The sequence below is a fragment of the Zingiber officinale genome, chromosome 10A (genome assembly GCF_018446385.1).
Source record: "Zingiber officinale cultivar Zhangliang chromosome 10A, Zo_v1.1, whole genome shotgun sequence".
NCBI classification, from domain to species: domain Eukaryota; kingdom Viridiplantae; phylum Streptophyta; class Magnoliopsida; order Zingiberales; family Zingiberaceae; genus Zingiber; species Zingiber officinale.
The window spans coordinates 44,235,744-44,253,959 of NC_056004.1; the positions used below are offsets into that span (position 1 = coordinate 44,235,744).

The 18,216-nt window shown below is 36.1% G+C and overlaps 1 protein-coding gene across 1 annotated transcript; it reads left to right on the top strand.

Moving 5' to 3' along the window:
* The first annotated feature begins 7,209 nt into the window (after positions 1-7,209).
* Positions 7,210-9,488, top strand: LOC122027918 (BTB/POZ domain-containing protein At1g21780-like). The gene is made up of 4 exons (XM_042586931.1): positions 7,210-7,493; positions 7,578-7,723; positions 8,427-8,542; positions 8,709-9,488. Exons 1-4 carry the CDS (start codon positions 7,360-7,362, stop codon positions 9,312-9,314), a joined length of 1,002 nt encoding a protein of 333 aa, XP_042442865.1. The 5' UTR covers positions 7,210-7,359; the 3' UTR covers positions 9,315-9,488.
* Positions 9,489-18,216: the final 8,728 nt, after the last annotated feature.

An 18,216-nucleotide genomic window follows, 5' to 3' on the forward strand; every position in this document is an offset into this window, starting at 1 on the left:
TCTAAATGAGTTTAGGAGCATTGCCAACGTTACAAGAACCTATAGGGTCACACACAAAGGGCAATTAGATGGAGATTAGGTTCATATGATGGACCAAGAGGATTAGGTTCATGTGATGAACCAAATTAGATTAAGAGCAATCCAAATTAGAGTAATTGAGTTGGACTCAATTTGATTCATGTGTAGAATGAGTCTAATTTAGATTATGATTCATTGAGTCAATTTAAACCAATGAATAGAGATTCATTAAATTAAATTGACTTGAATCAATGGTTAGATTTGATCAACCATGGGAGATAAAAAGGTCAAGTTTGACTTGACTTGAGAGAGAAGATGAAGAGTCAAGTTTGAATTGACCAAATGGCACCTCATTGTGACTTGGCATGGGGCCGGCCAATGATGGTGTTGCACATCATCAAGGCTACATCATAGTGTGTCACCTCATGAGGAAGACCAAGAGCCATGATTCTTGGTATTACATGGAGGTTTAAAACCCTTCTTTATATGGCCGGCCACATTAGTGAAAGCATTTGTGCTTGTTGTAACTTCTTCTTCTTCTTCTTCTTCTTCCTCTTCTCTTCTCTTGTTCTCTCCCTCTCCTCCATTGCCGAAACCATTCAAGGGTGCTAACACACTCTAAGTGGTTTTTCTCCACCTTTTGTCCGTGTGGATACGTGTAGAGGAGTGTACACTTGACACTCTACGAGATCCGGCAACCGTTTGGATGAGCGGGATAAGAAAAGGGCATCGCGACAAGGGTAACACTCTTATATGTAGATCTAAGGTAGATCTAGGATAAACAAACATGTACATGAATTTTATTTATCTTCACACTGATCCGTGGCAAGACTTCGAGGTATCCGCAATGCAAAAAGCAGTTTTTTCGGCTCGAAAGTCCCAACAGAGGAAGCCAAAACTAGGACTTTAGGTCAAGGTTCAATTGAACCATTTAGCTAGTTTAGAGTTTTATATCAATCTTGGGATTTGTGATAAATATATTTTTATATATATTTTTTCCATGTAAACATTGATATAATAGACATCTCCACAAAATTTGAGAATTTTTGGAGGTCTGTGGAATTTTTAGTGTATTTCTGAAGTTGGTTAGAAAAGGTTGATTTTTTCAGAAATAGTGTACCAGTGGACTAGTACAGTTACCAGTCGACTGGTAATAGTGGATTTGAGAATAGAATGTCTCTATAAACTCATTTTCATAGGGCAGTCGACTGGTACTTATGCCAGTCGACTGATACCAATATGAAATTATTTTCAGCACTGGATTTTGACCATGTCAACTCGTTTAGATGTATGGGACCCATGGGGGATAAATACATGAGTTTAGGGTCAGTTGGATGATAAGTTTTCAACAATTGAGATATTATTAAAAAGCTTTTTGGATGTTAGGCAAAGGGGGAGAAGTAAGGTTTAGTTGGGAAAACCTTAGTGCCTTTGCATAAATCCCTGTGGAAAAATCCTAGCTCAATGGGGAGCTCAGGTGTAGGGAGAGCTTTGGGATATGTTCCAATGCATGTTGCATTATTTTTCATTCGACGGTATAAGTCCAAGTGTGTAGCCTTGGCAATGTAAGTTCATTCGACGGTGTAAGTCCAAGTGTGTAGCCTTGGCAACGTAAGTCCATTTGACAGTATAAGTCCAAGTGTGTAGCCTTGGCAACGTAAGTCCATTCGGCGGTGTAAGTCCAAGTGTGTAGCCTTGGCAATGTAAGTCCATTCGGCGGTGTAAGTCCAAGTGTGTAGCCTTGACATCATAAGTCCATTGTTTTTAGCATGTTTATTTGTTATTTGTTTTCCCTAACTTAAACATATTTCCAAACATCAAAAAGGGGGACATTGTTTGAGCAATCCCAATGGTCCATGCGATCATGTGTTTTGGTGTTTGGGCAAAGGGTTTAAGTTAGGTTTGCCCTTATATTTGATATGTGTATATGAGTGTGTAGGTTTGCAGGATACACATATGACTTAGCTTTATGGCGTCGAGTCCGGTGAAGAATGGAGCATCCGAGGGATCATGGACAAGGCAGCAAGGACAAGGGTTGAGGGAAGCAACTTTGAGGCATACGCGAAGGATGGCATTGGGGATGAACCACGGGCTTGGATGCATCCGAGGGACGAGAGCCAAAGGAAGTAGGCTTGAAGGCTAAAGGTCAAGGCTGCAATGAAGGGTCAAGTGAGTCATGAGGGTACGAGTGCATGAGAGATTGTACTCAGGGTAAAATCCTAGGTTTAGGGTTTTACTGTAGCAGTTACTATAGCAGTCGACTGGTGAAAACAGCAGTCGACTGATGTAGTCGACTGGGAGCGAATAGAATATTTTTGTTCGCTCGACCAGTATGGAGCAGTCAATTGCTAGTTTTAGCAGTCGACTTGTATCGAGCCGTTAGGATGTAACGGTCGAATTTCCACAAAGGGCAGTCGACTGATAATTTTAGCAGTCGACTAGTAGGCGGGATTTTCCAACCCGCGGGCTATATAACCAAGCCTTAGGAGCTTGGTTAAGGTTGACAAAATTAGTGGTGGTAAACCTTAATTAGTAGTCTATTAGTCTCAAGAGTGTTGGTTGGTATTGTAGTGAGGTTTCTCCACCCATAAGGAGCGACTTGAGATAGTTAGAGTTTGCCAAGGGCTAATCCATCGACGGATAGGGATCGTCCACCTTAAGGACATGCCGTGGAGTAGGAGCAAACCATCTCTGAATCACATTAAATGATCGTGTAGCTTTGTTTGCATTTCTTGTTTTTAGCTTTCTTTGTATTCACATTAGTTTGTATTTCCGCTACGCAAACTAACAAGTATAGGAAGCGAGTATTTGTGGTGTCATCTATCCAACCCCTCTTCAAGTCGGCCACCGATCCCCTACAGACCATGACTCTGGTACCATTTGTTGTATTCAAAGGATATCCACATATCTCAACAATGACATGATATTGTCCAATTTAGGTCTAGGTCCTCATGGCTTTGCTCTTGGGTTCTACCCAAAAAGCCTCATGCTAATGGAGATATCCTACATCCTTTTAACTCTATGATCTTTACCAAATCTATCCAATGTGAGACTTTGATTAAACCCCAACAAACCAAGTCTTTAGTTTTACTTTCTGTTTATTTTCGTTGTAATTCTTACTCTGATTCAGTTTTACATTAATGATAAAGAAAAGATTTTTAATGAACAAGATTCAACCTCCCCCCCCCCCCCCCCCCCCCCACCTCTCATCTTTCACAATCCAACAGATCCTACATCTTTCCAAAATAATTAAACAATGCCATAATCTAGAAAAGTGGATTAAAGCCATGAGAGAATATATGAAGTCTATGGCAGACAACAATGTTTGAGGACTTATCAAATTGCCTGAAGGGGTAAAAGTGGTTCTTTGTAAATGAATATCTAAAATTAAACGGGATTCGCAATGCAATATCAAAAAGTATAAAGCTCATTTTGTTACCAAAGATTCACTCAAAAGGAGGATATTTATTACAATGAGTCCTTCTTGCCAATTTCGATGAAGGAATCCTTTAGGGAAATTATGACATTTGTAACTCAGTATGATCTAGAATTATATCATATGGACATTAAGATTACATTTCTCAATGGAAATATTGAGAAAATTATATACAAGATGTAGCCGAAAGTTTTGAAATGTGATATTCAAAGTGCCTATTATGTAGATTAAGGATATCTATTTATGGTCCAAAGGAGGCATTTCATTAATGTTACTAGAAATTTGATTAAGTGACTACCTCATATGATTTTAAGGAGAATCTCTTGATCCATATTTGTATATTAACTTCAATGGGAGCAAGTTTATTTTACTTATTATGTATGTGGATAATATTTTACTAACTAGCAATGATAAAAGTTTGTTATAAAAAACTAAGTCATTTCTATCATGTGAATTAAAATGAAAGATCTGGGTGAAATATCATTTATTTAGGTATACAAATTTGTTATCATCATCCAAGGGGCACACCTAGACTTTCACAAAATGCCTATATTGAAAACGTGGTCATTCGATATGACATGCAAAATTATGTTCCTGGCGACACACCTATGTCAAAGGGTGATAAATTTAGCTTTTAGCAATGTCTTGAATTTGAAATAAAAGAAATGTAGTAATTTTCTTATTCATTGGCAATATGGAGTTTGGAGTTTGATGTATGCTCAAGTGTGTACACATTTGAATCTTGCATATATAGTAGGAACGTTAGACAGATATTTAAGTAACTCTAGACCGGAGCAATAAAAAGTTATTAAAAAAAGGTTATGTAGTATTTGTAAAAAACTAAGGACTACATGTTCACTTATATGAGATCAAGTCATATGATGGTCATTTGATATTCAGGCTCTGATTTTATTGGATGCTTAAATAGTAAGAAGTTCACATCAGATTATATCTCCATATTACTAGAAGGGTTTAGATCATGGAAAAGTGTCACAGATCTATTCACCAAGGTCTTGCCGCCCAAGATGTCTCATCATTTTGTAATAAATATGATGGTTCTTCCTTTTGATAAAATACTTAATTAGTGGGAGTATGTATTTATTGTACTACTCTATATAAATGAACACATATACTTTTGACTTATTGTACGTACTAAGGTTTACACATGTGTATAAGGTTTGACTCTCTAAAATAAAGACATCATTATTGACTATTGTGGTTTGCAAATGATGCTTGTAACTTTATGACCTATAAGGTTGAATCATGATTTATAATTACAGTTTAGCACAAAATATCAATAAATATGATTTGAATCTTATTTGAGTCATAAGGAGGACCAATTGAGAATGAGTATGTGCATATTACATTTCATGTCATTCTCATGTTATAAATCACATCAGATCTATGTTGTTAATGAAGTTGGTACTATGATTACTTTTGACTCTTATTACAAGTAAGATAACTCTAATTTTTTTTGTTTTATATTGTCATAATTAATGAACCAAATTGTTTAATTAAAAAGTATTTTAACGCATAAAGTTTTGATATTGTTGAACTTAACTAAGGTACTTTGATATTATATATATATTACATGTAACTCAAATGGAAGATTGAAATATTAAGTTTTCATTTAATTAATATTATACATCATTGTCATTAAGAATTAAACTTTGTCAAGTGATCTGAGATATTGTGTATTAAAGGAGGTTTAAGCTATTGAATGTGGATTATATATATATATATATATATATATATATATATATATATATATATATATATATAAAATTGGATTAATATTGATAAGATATTAATGAGTTATTAATGTATTATAGTTCCAATAAAGTCCCTATAGGATTGGGCTTTTATAAGAAGAGGTTAAAATCCATTTGGGCATGTTGAGATTTTGAGCCTTCCTCTTCTCCTCTCCCCATCGAGAGACTATGATTGTCACTCAAGTTCCTACAGAAAACCTTTTGTTGCATTGCTAAAACTTCATCCAACGATAAAAAGATCGGGACAATGACATTAGTTTTGGATTCAGGTCAACTTTTGATGTTGTATTATTTTGATATGCATTAGTCGAGAGATCGATGATAATTAGATACCTGTACATGTCTCATTTAGATTCAAATGTATTGTATTGCTTTCAAGAATTTCAAATAAATTTAATAAGTTAGCTAAGTGAATGAGAACCCATAGGAAAGATACCGTAGACAAGAGAATTATTTAAAAAAATTTACTTACTGTTATTAATTATCACCGTCATGGAGGAAATATAAAGTTTACGTATTTTATTTGTGACAAATATACTTTAGGAAATCATCGGATGGAACAATAAAGAAGTAAAAATTAAAAAGACACTACTAGCTAGTAATTATAATTATTAAAAATATACTTCTTATTTTTAATATGTCAGTGTCTCATTTCAAAAAAATAATGTTGATTAAATTTAAATAATATTAACTAAACTAATAAATATTTTTTTAGAAATTATTCTATGCATAATATTTTTGGTTATATGGAATTAGAAAATAATAATTTATTTTAATATGTTTTAGCTGCTATGTGGTGACTATTAAAGAATGTTTTTTAAAATTTTTGTTCCTAAACTTATATTTTTGATACATAGAATATGAAGAAATTATTGTTATTATATTGACAAGTTGTAAGTATTATTGCTGATTATGCCGACTTCAAGGTAAACGACGCTGTCCATAACCAGATCATCTAGGCAATGAAACTATTTTCAGAAGAAAAGGTTGACTTCTCATATAATTGAATTGAAGAATATTATACATAATAACTGCATATGTAATCCCTCGTTCAGTGGATTTATTGGAATCCTCTCTTTACAAAGCAATTAAGGCGACATCAGTACTTCGACGGAAACATCTTCACGGTATTAGAGAAGCAAAATCTCATACAGTAGATATCTCAGAATCCACCTTGATCAACCTGCAAATTCTTACCTTTTTTTTTTTTTTAAATTCTTTCTTTCTCGTTCTTTCTTAAACTTTCAATCTTTCCTTCAAGCCGCGAGGTAACATGAAGAAAGGAGCTTTTCCAATCCAGGCTTATTATTATTATTATTTTCAATCGAGCCATTAAACGGGGATCGAGCCCTTGAAGCGAGCTCATGTCCTCTGTCTAGGAGATCTGAGCTCGCTTCGGACAAAGATCCTCTGGTCCAGTCACTCTGGATCAATCTTGAACTCTTGGATATTCATTGGTGGAGCGATCTAGACCTCATCTATTTGACCGGTGGGATCCAGATCACTCCATCAATATATTTTTAAGGTTTCTTCTGATCTTGAAGATCTTGGACCAGAGGATCTGAGCTCGCTTCAAATATGGGTCCTATGGCCCAGGATCCTTGGACTAGTCCTGGACCCTTGGATATTCATTGGTGGAGTGATCTAGACCCCACTCCCCACCTATTAAATAGGTGGAGTCCAGATCACTCCACTAAATATAAACAAGTGGGGTCCAGATCACTCTACCAATATATTTCTAGGATTTATTCTGATCCAAAAAATCCTCTAGACCAGAGGATCAGGAGAATATTCAAAGATTCAGGACTGGCCTAGGGATCCTGGACTAAGGATCCCTGTCCCTTGAAGCAGACCGACACCATTATCAGCCTCAGTGCAGAGGCGCGGCACCGAGCACGGAAGCGAGACCCTCCCATTCGCTGGACTCCATGGGTCCCCACGGGTTTCCTCTTTCCTGTCACTCAAAGCTATTACAAGACGTCGTTGCGTTTCGCACCCGCTCCGGAAAGAAACGGTAGATTACTGCGGGTGCTGGATTCTGCTGCATCAGCTTCCGCGAAAAAACTCCTTTCTTGACCTCGCTTCGCACCGAGCAAGCGCGAGAGGAGGGGAGGGGCAGAGAAAAAGCGAGTGATGAGCACTGGAGCGGCGAATTCCAGCGACTCCAAGGTGGAGACGATCTCGAGGTTGGCGCAGTGGAGGATCGAGAGCTTCGGCCCTTGCTCCTACCGCCGCTCCGAGTCTTTCAAGCTAGGCATCTGGAACTGGTTTGAATCTCTTCCTCCCCGAAAGTTCCCCCTTTCCCCTAGGTTTTTAGGGTTTAAAATTAGAATACCGTTTTGGGTTCTTAGGTACCTCACGATCGAGAAGAACCGTTTTATGTACATCCGGCTCTTCCCGGAGCCTTGCAGGGTGTCGAAAGAACAGCCGCCGGTCGCTCGATTCGTGGTGCGGGTCGCTTCCCCTGGTCCTAACCGCCGATGCTTCGTCTCGTCTGGTATTATATATCCTTGTTTGTCAAGAGTAGCTTGTTTAAGCTTACATCTCAGTTTGCCTTTCCTCGAGGATTCAAATAAACTGATTTGGGATCATATCCAGATTGATCGATTGTTTTAATTCGAGCTATATTTTATCATCATGAATTGTTCCAAGAGTCAGAAAAAGACCAAGGTTGAGCCATAAAATTAAGATCTGAAGGTGGAGGTTCCTCTGGTTCAATTTAATCACTGATTGCGCTTGGAATTTTTTTTTGACAGCACTACCATGAAATGGCAATAATGGGAAATCCTTGAAATGCCGAATCATGGACCTTTCATTGGACTTGTCCGATCGTTTAGTCTTAGAAAGTTTCTTGTTTTCACAAAAAATAAAAATAAGAATAAACTTCCTTTTATCTATCTGCAAGCAAAACCAAGACAAGTCTTTTTAATGGCCAACCACATTTGCTAATACCAAGTTGTGCTTCGTGCACTTATTAAGTTTAGATAGGTGGACTCAAAGTTGAAGGTATGATTGAGTTTTCAATTAATTTAAAGTTCAACAACAACCAAGTGTTATCCCACTAGATGAGGTCGGGTATTCAATTAATTTAAAGTTAAATGGTGAAATTTTACTCATAGGTTTCTCTTCAACGAATAATTAATATAATTTTTAGCAATTTTTATTCATCTTATATCTGACGAGCCATTACTTGATTGTAGTTATGGATAGGCCTCTTCGAACAAGTGAAGATTTTGTCTGGCCGGTTGATTATATCTTTCAAGGACGCTTTACAATTGACGTGGAGTTTCTGGATTTAAAGATAGCTTCCTTGAATGTAAGGATTTCAAAAGATAGGCAATGAGGCTTGCGAAACATTTAAATTGTTTTCATTTATTTCTTCAATATATTATTATCTTATATATGATTACACTTGTGAATCTCTGTTGAATTATGTTTTGAATTTCATTTTCTCATCACACATCATATGCTTATAATTGTAGGGTGGAGATCCCTATCCATTATTGTGTACCGAAGGGTTGCTAAAATCTGTATCGAGCAAAACCAGTCTTCAGTGTCTCTCTCGAATGCTTCAGGATGGAATCCATGCTGACGTTACAATCAAAGCTTCAAATGGTTTTCTCAAGGCCCACAAAGCCATTCTTGCTTCAAGCTCCCCCGTGTTTGAAAGCATGTTTCTGCATGACCTCCGAGAGAAAGAGTCCTCAACAATCGAAATAGAGGACATGTCATTAGAAGCTTGCTCAGCGCTTCTTGGTTTTATATATGGGGCGATCGAACAAGAAGAATTCTGGAAACACCGAATCGCATTGCTAGGTGCATCAGATAAGTACGATATTGCTGATCTCAAAGATTGCTGCGAGGAGAGCCTCTTAGATGATATCAACACCAGCAACGTCCTTGAGAGACTTCATGAGGCATGGTTGTATCAGCTTAACAAGCTGAAGAAGGGATGCTTGCTGTATTTGTTTGACTTTGGCAAGATATATGATGTGAAGGATGAGATCAATACTTTTTTTCAGCATATTGATAGGGAGCTAATGGTCGAAATGTTTCAGGAGATTCTCACTGCATGGAAGCCTGCATGACGACCCCATAGTCTGATGTATGTGCTGTAAATTTAAAATGATAGGATGATAGGTGCCTGTCAATGTTGTTCTTCTTTCTTGCAGTCCTAGTTCTTAATGTTTAATGTGATTATCATGGACAGTTGTGTTTTTTCATTTATGGATGATCTGCAAATATGATGGCTTATCGATTAATTCTATGTTTTCAGGCTGATTGAAGCTGAATTAATGCATGCTAGCTTGATGGTAGATTCATGTTGCATTTCAGTAAGGAAATATTACGAAAATTTTCGTGGAAAAAGTCATTTTAAAAATTCTTCAAGTAGACTTCTTTCCCTTTTCTACCTCCATTCCCTTACATGAACCCTATTCCGGTGATTTGCTGCCGCTGCACCACCACCGTCCCTTAGTTCTTCACCCTCATCCATCACCTTCCTCTCATAGAAGTACTCTCACCTTATACCAAGATAGTGTCCGATAATCTATTATCGGAGATTTTGAAAAAACATATTAAATTTACAAATTAAATTTAGGCTTATCTATTAGAGTGGTCTATTGAAGGGCTATCTATTTAGATTTATTTATTAAAGGTAAGTTTTATAAAATCGTAATTAGACCTACTATGTTATATAGAGCTGAATGTTGGGTTATGACTCGAGCACATGAGTATAAGATGAGAGTTGCAGAGATGAGGATGTTAAGGTGGATGTGTGGACATACGAAGATGGACAAAATAAGGAATGAGAGCATTAGAGAGAAAGTCAGAGTTGCATCTATTGAGGACAAACTCCGAGAGACACGTTTAAGATGGTACGGACATGTACTTAGATGACCAATAAATACTCCAGTTAGGCGATGTAAAACTATGATAAACATGCATATCAAATAAGGAAGAGGAAGACCAAAAAAGACTTAGTTAGCAACAATAAAACAAGATAAAATTTATTTAAATATAGATGATGATATAATAGGAGATAGAGCTCAATGGCGCAAAAGGTTTCATACAGCCGACCCCACCTAGTGGGAAAATGCTTGGTTGTTGTTGTTGTTGTATTAGAGTGGTCTAAGCGGATAATCTCAGGTTATAAAGTATGGAAGGCGTTGCTTAGCATGACTGAATTGCCTGGAAGATTGGATTGTCTTGTATGGCTAATTGCTAAGTCTGAGTTTGTCGAGTCTGATTGTAGATTTTGAGTGTCGAGTCTGAGCACCGAGTTCGACTCTGGGTGTTGACTACCGAGTCAGCTGAGTGCCGAATCCGAGTGCTAACTGCCAAGTGCCGAGTCGCCAACTACCAACTGTCAAGTCGTCGACTGCCGAGTGTCAAGGCCTACTATCAAGTAGTTTGCCTGAAATAGATTCTCCCCACTTTCATTTGTATTTCGAGACTCTCTCAGGTCGTCTGCTTCTGAGGATACAATAGTAAACCACGATCCTCACCAAGCACTAATGGTCGCGACGAAATGAGAGGTACCCAAATTTATCACTAGTACCCTGCTAAGCAAAAGATGCATGATAGAGAAGAAGAGAGTGAGGAGAAAGTAGGTGGATAGAGATTTCTTGCACTACTTTGCTCAAGATCAAGGTCATTTATTGTCATTACGCCTGGGTCCATTAGAGATTTCAATTAATTTTTTATTAATGCATCCATTTATTTCACGAGCAGATAAAAGAAATTCACATGGTAAAATATTAGTTGTTTCACTTAGGTAAATTTTATTCCAACCGATCCAATATTCGATACGCGTAGATCTTGCTTATACATTAGTCAACTTGGTTCGGTACAAATCTGGGTCTTGAATTTGTACCCTTGTGTATCCATGTGTGAGAGAGAGCATCTTCCCATGATTTGTTCACATCATACATGCAAATATAACAATATAAATCAACCATAAAACCATAAGACTCCCAATGTGGGACTAAAAATCTATGCACAATGGAGTCTCCTTCTCCCTTTCCAACTTTCCATTCACATTTCTAATAATCCTCCACATGAATAGAAACAAGGTATGTGATAACATTCAGCAGTGAGTCTAGTATGGGACAAGTAGGTTTTACCTTTTAAACCCTCCCTTATGAAGATATGTTTGTATTGGTTGACAGTAAACATGTCCTTGAAATGCTTTACCGTTTGTATAAGCATTTGATATATCTCACCCAAGACTCTCTCTAATACATTTCAGTTCTCATAAGTATATTTGTTCTTGGCCATGAACATGTCTGGTTCTATGAGAAGGTCTAAGAATTATGCCTCCAATTCTCTTCGAAACACTCCCACTTCTTTCTCACATAGGTGATCTTTTAAGAGTAATCCACATTACTCAACTAGATGATTAAAAGTCATGTGTTTAACCTCCATCCTTCACTGATCCATTAGGTCGCCCCTCCCCCCAATGAGAAACTTTGTTAGTACAATTAGATTGTCTCTTTAAATCTAGTTCTTGGGATCTCCAGTTTGCATAGGTTGGATTTTCTTTACACCAATTTTTCTTATCGGCATCAAGCCCATCCCAAGCTACGAGCTTGTAACTAATTTGTTTAACCTTTTGGTTAACGGATTTGTTAGGTTATCTTTTGACTTCACATAGACAACGGTGATAACTCCTTTTGAGAGTAGTTGTTTAATAGTATTATATTTACGACGTATATGTCTAGACTTACCATTATATAGATGACTTTGTGTCCAGCCAATTGTTGATTAACTATCGTAATATATGCAAATTGTTGGTACTGATTTCGACCATCTAGGAACATCTTCTAAGAATTATCATAGTCATTCAGCCTCTTCACCATATATGTCAAGAGCTACAAACTCTGATTCCATCATGGATCTAATTATTACTGTTTGTTTAGAAGATTTTCACGAAATGACTGCACCTCCCAGAGTGTGTTCATATCGACTTGTAGATTGAAATTTTTTTTATATTAGATATCTAACTTGTATTGTTGTATCCTTCGATCACAGCAAAATTGTTAGTGTTAGCCTTGAGAGTCAATCATAAGTTGACTAACTTAGGACATATTGTATCATATTTATAATAGGCAATGCTTTGTTTCCTATATTTAATTCATTTTTGTGCTAGATGAGTAAATATAGTGCCTTAGAATAGTAGGTTCTATTTTGCAACATATCAATTGATTAAATTGATTGTGGGAGACTATCGATATATATATATTTTAAATTATTCCTAGTCAAGTATTAATATACAAAGGAAATATTAATACGTTGAGACTAACATGTAGGTTAATTGATAACTTATTTTCATAAGTCATAGATATAAAATATCAAGTTGACACATAAGTATATATTAGATAATCTATACTGAATTGACTTTCCATGAGAAGTTTCATGGATTGTTATATGAGTGTCATAAACATTCTCATAGTGATTATTAGTATAAATAATCCTTAGATCTGAAGACACTATGATTGTTGGTTGCTACTCGGAAAACCTAGAGGTTCCACTGTACAAAAATTTTGTACAAAGGTCTGAACCTTTTCCTAGCTACCATGTGTTCTTTTAAATTAAATTTTGGATCGCCTGCGGAACTTAACACGTTTGATCCAAAACTTAATCTATTTGTTCTTTTAGGTTTTGACTTGGATCTCCTGCGGAACTTAATACGTTCGACCCAAATCTCCTTAAGTTATTAATTCCATTAAATATTAATTTCCATAATTGGTTCCCAGTACTGACGTGGCGAGGCACATGGCCTTCTTGGATATGGGAGCAACCACCACCGACTAGACAAAACCTTTTATAGAAATCTAATATTTAATTTCCTAAAATAACTTTAGGTTAACCAAAAAGAACAATAAAATCACAAGGAAAAGAAAAAACAAAAGAACACAACATCGAAAAACATATTCGAAATACTAGAATCGTAAGCCTCTTGTATTTGGTATTATTTCCATAAATAACTAGCATGATGCGGAAAGGAAAAATTACTAGTTATACCTTCTAGAAAGACATCTTGATCTTCTACCGTATTCCTCTTCTAACCTCGGACGTTGTGTGGGCAACGATCTTCCGAGATGAGAAACCACCAATCACCTTCTTCTTCCTTGCAAGTTTCGGCCATCAAAACATCTTCTAGGATAAAGAGGTTCGGCCACCACCACCATGCTCCAAGGGATGCTAGAAACGAGGCTTGCTTTCTCTCCTTCTTCTCCTTCCTTGATCCGGCCACTAACAAAAGCTCCACCAAGAGGTAAGTTTCGGCCAACAAGAGGAGAGGAGAGAAATAGGGCCAGCCACACCAAGGAAAAGAGGGAGAAAAATAGAATAGAGTCGTTAGCTTTGAAGCCTCCTCTACCCCCTCTTTTATAATCCTTGATCCTGGCGAATAAGGAAAATTTAATAAAAATTTTCTTAATTCTTTTTCCATTGAAAAGGAAAAATTATTTAATTAAAAACAATTTTCTTTCTCAATTTTATTTGGCCGGCCACACCAAAGCTACAAACAAGGAGAGTTTTAATTAATTAAAACTTCCTAATTTGTCTCCAGAAATTTATAAAATTTCTCCAATAATTTAATCCCTTCATGATTGGTTTATAAAAAGGAAATTTAATAAATTAAAATCTTTCTTTTAAACATGTGGATAAAAAGAAAGTTATCTCTAAAAATTAAAATCTCTTTTAATCTACAAATAAGGAAAGATATCAAATCTTTTCTCAATCTTTTATAGAAACTAATAAAAGAGAATTATTAATTTTAAACTTTCTTTTAAATCATGAACATGGTTAAAAGGAAAGTTTTCTTAAAATTTAAAATCCTCCTTTAATCAACAAATAAGGAAAGATTTCAAATTTTAAACTCTCTTTAAACATGTAGATGATTTACAAATAAGGAAAGTTTTACCAAAATTAAAACCATCCTTTTAAACTACAAATAAGGAAAGAGATTAATCTCTTCTCTTAATCTTTGTAGAAAGTTATAAAAGGAAATTTTAATTTTAAACTCTCTTTAAAATCATGATATCCACATAAGAAATAATTTTAATAAAATCCTTTTAAATATTCTAGTGGTCGGCCACCTAAGCTTGGGACCCAAGCTTTGGCCGGCCACCAACTTAGCTCATCCACTTGGTCTTGGCCGGCCCTAGCTTGGGTTCCAAGCTAGCTTGGCCGGCCGGATGGGTAAGAAGGTGGGTATGCGATGGGTATAAATCTCTATATACTAGAGGCTACGATAGGGACCGAGAGGAGGAATTGGTTTTGGTCTCCCGATGAAATTAAGCATCCGTGCTTCGAACACACAACTTAATTTCATCAATAATAATTCATTCCACTAAAGAACTATTATTGAACTACCGCACCAATCCCAAATTACATTTTGGGCTCCTTCTTATTATGAGTGTGTTAGTCTCCCTGTGTTTAAGATAACAAATGTCCAATAATTAAGTAAGTTACTGACAACTCACTTAATTAATATCTAGCTCCAAGAGTAGTACCACTCAACTTCATCATCATGTCGGACTAAGTCCACCTGCAGGGTTTAACATGACAATCCTTATGAGCTCCTCTTGGGGACATTCTCAACCTAGATCACTAGGACACAGTTTCCTTCTATAATCAACAACACACACTATAAGTGATATCATTTCCCAACTTATCGGGCTTATTGATTTATCGAACTAAATCTCACCCATTGATAAATTAAAGAAATAAATATCAAATATATGTGCTTGTTATTATATTAGGATTAAGAGCACACACTTCCATAATAACTGAGGTCTTTGTTCCTTCATAAAGTTAGTACAAAAGGAACGACATCAAATAGTCCTACTCAATACACTCTAAGTGTACTAGTGTAATTATATAGTTAAGATAAACTAATACCTAATTACACTACGACCTTCCAATGGTTTGTTCCTTTCCATTATGGTCGTGAGCTACTGTTTATAATTTATAAGGTACTGATAACATGATCCTCTGTGTGTGACACTACACACCATGTTATCTACAATATAAATTAATTGAACAACTACATTTATCATAAATGTAGATATTTGACCAATGTGATTCTTATTTCTTGATAAATGTTTATACCAAAAGCTAGGCTTTTAGTATACACTCTAACAATCTCCCACTTATACTAAAAGACTAAGCTGCCATATCTGCTGCCATACATCTGATTCCCAACCCTTCAACATGTCCATCAAAAGCTCTCGCCTTAAGGACCTTAGTGAAAAGATCTATAGGTCATCATCTGATGCATTCTAGGCAGCAACAACTTCTCCTCATTTATACGATTTCTCGTATTGGGTGGTACTTGCGCTCTATTGTGTTTACTTGCCTTTATAGACTTATGGTTTCTTCGAGTTTGCTACTGCACCAATATTATTACTATAAATTGTAATAATCTTTGGACAAACCAGAAATCATATCTAAGTCTATCTTGTGGTTATTGAGTCATTCAGCTTTTATGACTACCTCAGAGGCTTATCATATACTAAACTTCTATGGTGGAGTCCAGAAAAACACCTATGCTTATTACTCTTCCATAGTTATGACTTTAGCTCCTAAAGTAAACATAAAACCCCGAGGTTAACTTATTATTGTCCCTATCCGATTGGAAGTCAAAATCCATGCAACCCACAAGGACCAAATTAACTGCCTTGTAAGCTAGCATATATTCTCTAGTGCCTCTAAGGTACTTCAATATATGTTTTACTGCAATCCACTGTCCTTGTCCAGGGTTACTTTGATATCTGCTAACTATGCCCTTGGCAAAACAGATTTCTGATCTCGTGCATAGCATACATTAGGCTTCAGACAGCCGAAGCATAAAGAACTGCCTTTATTTCCTTTATCTTCTTTGATGTCTACAGAGACATATCTTTAGATAAAGTTACTCCATCCTAAAAAGTTAAGAAACCTTTCTTGGAGTTTTGCATGCTTAAAACGAGCAAGGATTTTTCTGATATATGAAGCTTGGGATAAGTAAAATATTCTTTTCTTGCGATCACTTATTACTTTGATCTCAAGAATATATACATTCTCCCAAGTCCTTTATATCGAATTATTTGGACAACCATACCCTTACTTCTGACAACATTTTGATATTGTTTCCAACTACCAAAAATATTATCTACGTATAGTACAAGAAATACCACCACACTTCCATCACACCTTTTGTATACACAAGACTTATCCGGTTACTAAATTCATAGACTTTGATAAACCGGATGTTCTAAGACCTTGAAGCTTTGCCTCAGTCCATAGACTGATTGAGCTTGCACACAAGATGTTCTTAGCCCTTTGCAATGAACCCTTCTGGTTGCTTTATATAGATGCTTTCTTCAAGACTTCCATTAAGGAATGCTGTCTTGACATCCACTTGCCAAATAGATAAAAGAATCCGGATAGAGTTAAGCATGGCTACCAGTGAAAAAGTTTCCTTTTTCATCAAGCCTTGCTCTGAAAGTTACTACCTTCCTGTCTATCCCTCTTCCCTATTATAGACCTTTTACACCCAACGGCTTTTACACCATTTGGTGATTCTACAAACTTCCAGATTTTATTAGAATACATATATTCTAATTCTATTATTCATTACTCTTTGCCAAGATATTGCATCTTTATCTTGGAGTGCTTCGTCATATGTCCGGAGATCAGGTTCATGTCCTCCAGGGATCGAGTCCAAAAACTCTCCCAAAACATGAATCTTTTTAGGTTGCCTAACAACCCTCCCACTACGACAAGGCACTTTCTGTAATTGTGTATCATTTGTGATACGTGTTGCAGTTTCCTTGTGGTATCTCATCTTGTACAATTGGTACTAGATTAGACATGTCTTTTATTATTTCCTTAAGAACAAATTTTCTTATGGGCATACGGTTTATTACATAGTCCTTTTCTAAAAATCGGTCATTGATGCTAACAATGACCTTTTGATTTTTAAGACTATAAACCTACTTTCATTTCTCTAGGATAACCCACAAACAAGTGAATTCCTGTCCAACTTATCATTGTCTCTCTTCAGCATATGTGCTGGACTACCCAAATCTGAATATGCTTCAAAATAGGTTTACACCTATTCAGCAATTCTATATGAGTAGAGAGTTCTGACTTTGGAAGGTACTATGTTCACTTCCGTTTCCAGAGTATATCCTTAAAATGAATTTGGTAAAATAACTCATCATCAATCTACTTATTTCCATAAGAGTCCTATACCTTCTTTCTACTACACCATTCTGTAGAGGTGTACCAGGTGCAGTTAGTTTGGATTGAATCCCTACTTCTGATAAGTGACTCCTAAATTCTCCCAAGAGGTACTTGCCACTATGATCTCACCATAGTGTCTTTTTACTTTATCGTTTCTCCACATCAGCCTAGTACTCTTTGAACTAATCAAAGTACTTAGTCTTGCGGTACATTAAGTAAATTTATTTGTATCTTGAATAGTTGTCTATAAAATAGACGAAATATTCAATACTACCTCTTGTCTGGATAGTCATAGGATCACACAAATCAGAATGAACCAATTTCAACATATCTTTGACTCTATACCCCTTAGACTTGAAAGCTTCTTGGTTATTTTTCCTTCCAAGTAAGACTCGCAGGTTGGAAAGATTTCCACTACTAATGAACCCAAAAGTTCATCAGCTACCAATGAATCATACTCAAGTTAATATAACCTAGCCTTAGATGCCAAAGATATAATTGGTTCATTTCCGAAGGTTACTTTCTCTTAAAGTTAGAAGATGTGTTACTAATTTCCATTTGTTGCATCGTGAGAGTTATTGGATTTATAAATTGCCAACCAACGTACCAGAACAGATAACTTCCCTCTTTTTTCTTAATAACAACTTTATTATTAAAAGAGGCAGAATATCAAGTTCTTTGAATAGTTTAGAAACTGAAAAACTAGTTCTTTCTAAACTCGGTGCGTAAAGACAATTACTCAAAAATCCATAT